The sequence below is a fragment of the Nicotiana tomentosiformis genome, chromosome 12 (assembly GCF_000390325.3).
Source record: "Nicotiana tomentosiformis chromosome 12, ASM39032v3, whole genome shotgun sequence".
NCBI lineage: Eukaryota > Viridiplantae > Streptophyta > Magnoliopsida > Solanales > Solanaceae > Nicotiana > Nicotiana tomentosiformis.
Window position 1 is genome coordinate 18,962,392 of NC_090823.1, and position 2,405 is coordinate 18,964,796.

Here is a 2,405-nt window from a genome sequence, read left to right on the forward strand (position 1 = left end):
TTATAGTCTTTCAACAACTCCAACCATCTTCTTTGCCTCAAATTGAGATCTTTTTGTTTGAAAAGATACTGTAGACTACGATGATCAGTGAATACCTCACACGAGACACCGTAAAAGTAATGCCTCAAAATCTTCAGCACATGAACAATGGCTGCCAATTCTAAGTCATGAACAGGGTAATTCTTTTATGAACCTTCAACTGTCGTGATGCATATACAATCACTCTTCCATCTTGCATTAATACTACACCAAGCCCAATGCAAGATGCATCACAATATACCGTATAAGATCATGAACCTGTGGACAATACCAATACTGGCATCGTAGTCAAAGCAGTCTTGAGCTTCTGAAAGCTCAACTCACACTTGTCTGACCATCTGAATGGGGCACCCTTCTGGGTCAATTCGGTCAATGGACAAGCTATAGATAAAAACCCCTCCATAATCATGCGATAATAACCTGCTACACCCAGGAAACTCCGGATCTCTGTAGCTGAAGTAGGTCTAGGCCAATTTTGAACTGCCTCAATATTCTTAGGATCCACTTTTATGCCTTCTACTGATACAACATGCCCCAAAAGGCAACTGAGTCTAACCAAAATTCACATTTGAAAATTTGGCATATAACCGATTATTTTTCAAAGTCTAAAGCACAAGCCGAAGATGTTGCTCATGCTTCTCTCGACTGCTGGAATAAATCAAGATATCATTAATTAATACAACCACAAAAGAATCCAAATAGGGCTTGAATACCCGGTTCATCAAATCCATAAATGCTGTTGGGACATTTGTTTTCCCAAAATGACATCACTCAGAATTCGTAATGCCCATACCGAGTCCGAAAAGCTATCTTAGGGACATCAGATGCCCTAATCTTCAACTTATGGTAACCAGACCTCAAATCGACCTTTGAAAACACCTTGGCACCCTGAAGCTGATCGAATAAGTCATCAGTTCTTGGCAACAGATACTTGTTCTTGATAATAGTCTTGTTCAACTGCCGATAATCTATACACATCCGCATTGAACAATCTTTCTTCTTTACAAATAACACTGGTGCACCCCAGGGCGAGACGCTAGGTCTAATGAATCCCTGGTCAATCAAGTCTTGTAGATGTTCCTTCAATTCCTTTAGTTCCGGCGGGGCCTTACGGTATGGTAGAATAGAAATGGGTTGGGTACCCATAGCCAAATCAATACAGAAGTCAATATCTCTGTCGGGTGGCATCCCCGGCAAATCTGCTGGAAATACGTTTGGAAACTCACTGACAACTGGGACTGAATCCATAGAAGGAGCATCCGCACTGGGATCGTGAATATAAGCCAAATAAGCTAGACACCCCTTCTCGACCATACGCCGAGCTTTCACGTAAGAGATAACCTTGCTGGTGGAATGGCCAAAAGTCCTTTTCCACTCTATTCGAGGTAACCCCGGCATGGCTAAGGTCACCATTTTGGCGGGATAGTCCAATACAACATGATAAGGTGACAACCAATCCATTCCCAAGATAACATCAAAATCAACCATATCAAGAAGTAGAAGATCCACGCTAGTCTCAAGACTCCCAATAGTAACCGCACATGAACGATAGATATGATCTACAATGATAGACTCCCCCATCAGTGTGGACATGTGCACAGAAGCACTCAAAGAATCACGAGGCACAAACAAATATTAAGTAAAGTAGGAGGACACATAGGAACAAGTAGATACTAGATCAAATAGAACTAAAGCATCTCTATGGAAAACTGAAACAATATATGTGATCACGACATCGGATGACTCAGCATCAGGCAAAGCTGGAAAATCATAAAATTGGGGTTGGGCCCCGCCACTCGGAACTGTATCTCTAGGACGGCCCCTATCTAGCTGGCCTCCACCTCTAACAACCTGACCTCCACATCTAACTGTCTGACCCCTGCCCCTAGCTGGCTGGGCGGGCGGTGGAGCAACCGATGTCAGTATGATGGCACGAGAATCCTGATGAGATATGTTGCTCGACAACCTAGGGAATATCTTCTGATGTGACCAATGTTCCCACACTCATAACACCCATCATGTTATTGTGGTTGATGAAGCTGAAGCTGACCCGAACGAGCCAGATAACCGCTGTAGTGTCTTTGGAGTGGTGGTGCACTGATAGGAGTTGAATGTGCACTAAATGCTGGCTGTCAAGAGTAAGGCATAATAGGACTGTGACTCCCTGAAGCACCATGAGATGTCTGAAGTGCTGAATAAAATGGCATAGGAGGATGACCCCTACCATAAGTACCCATTCCTCCAGATGAGACGCCTCTGAAATTACTGGATTGATGAGGCCTCTTATGTGACGCTGGCCCTCTCTCCTGAGCCCGAACTAACTCGATTCGCCTAGCAATATTCACCGCTTTCTGGAAGGAAATATT

The 2,405-nt window shown here is 43.7% G+C and overlaps 1 protein-coding gene across 1 annotated transcript; it reads right to left on the reverse strand.

The window, feature by feature from the left end:
• Positions 1 to 243: 243 nt before the first annotated feature.
• On the reverse strand, positions 244 to 1,620 carry LOC138902317 (uncharacterized). Its single transcript, XM_070190164.1, has 2 exons — positions 1,045 to 1,620; positions 244 to 297 (listed from the first exon to the last, which is right to left on the reverse strand). Exons 1-2 carry the CDS (start codon positions 1,618 to 1,620, stop codon positions 244 to 246), a joined length of 630 nt encoding a protein of 209 aa, XP_070046265.1.
• Positions 1,621 to 2,405: the final 785 nt, after the last annotated feature.

Coding starts and splice junctions, on each gene's coding strand:
- LOC138902317 (XM_070190164.1), bottom strand. CDS start 1,620: ATGGGGGAGTCTATCATTGTAGATCATATCTATCGTTCATGTGCGGTT. Junction 298..1,044: donor GGGGTGCACCAGTGTTATTT/GTAAAGAAGAAA, acceptor TATTGTCCACAG/GTTCATGATCTTATACGGTA.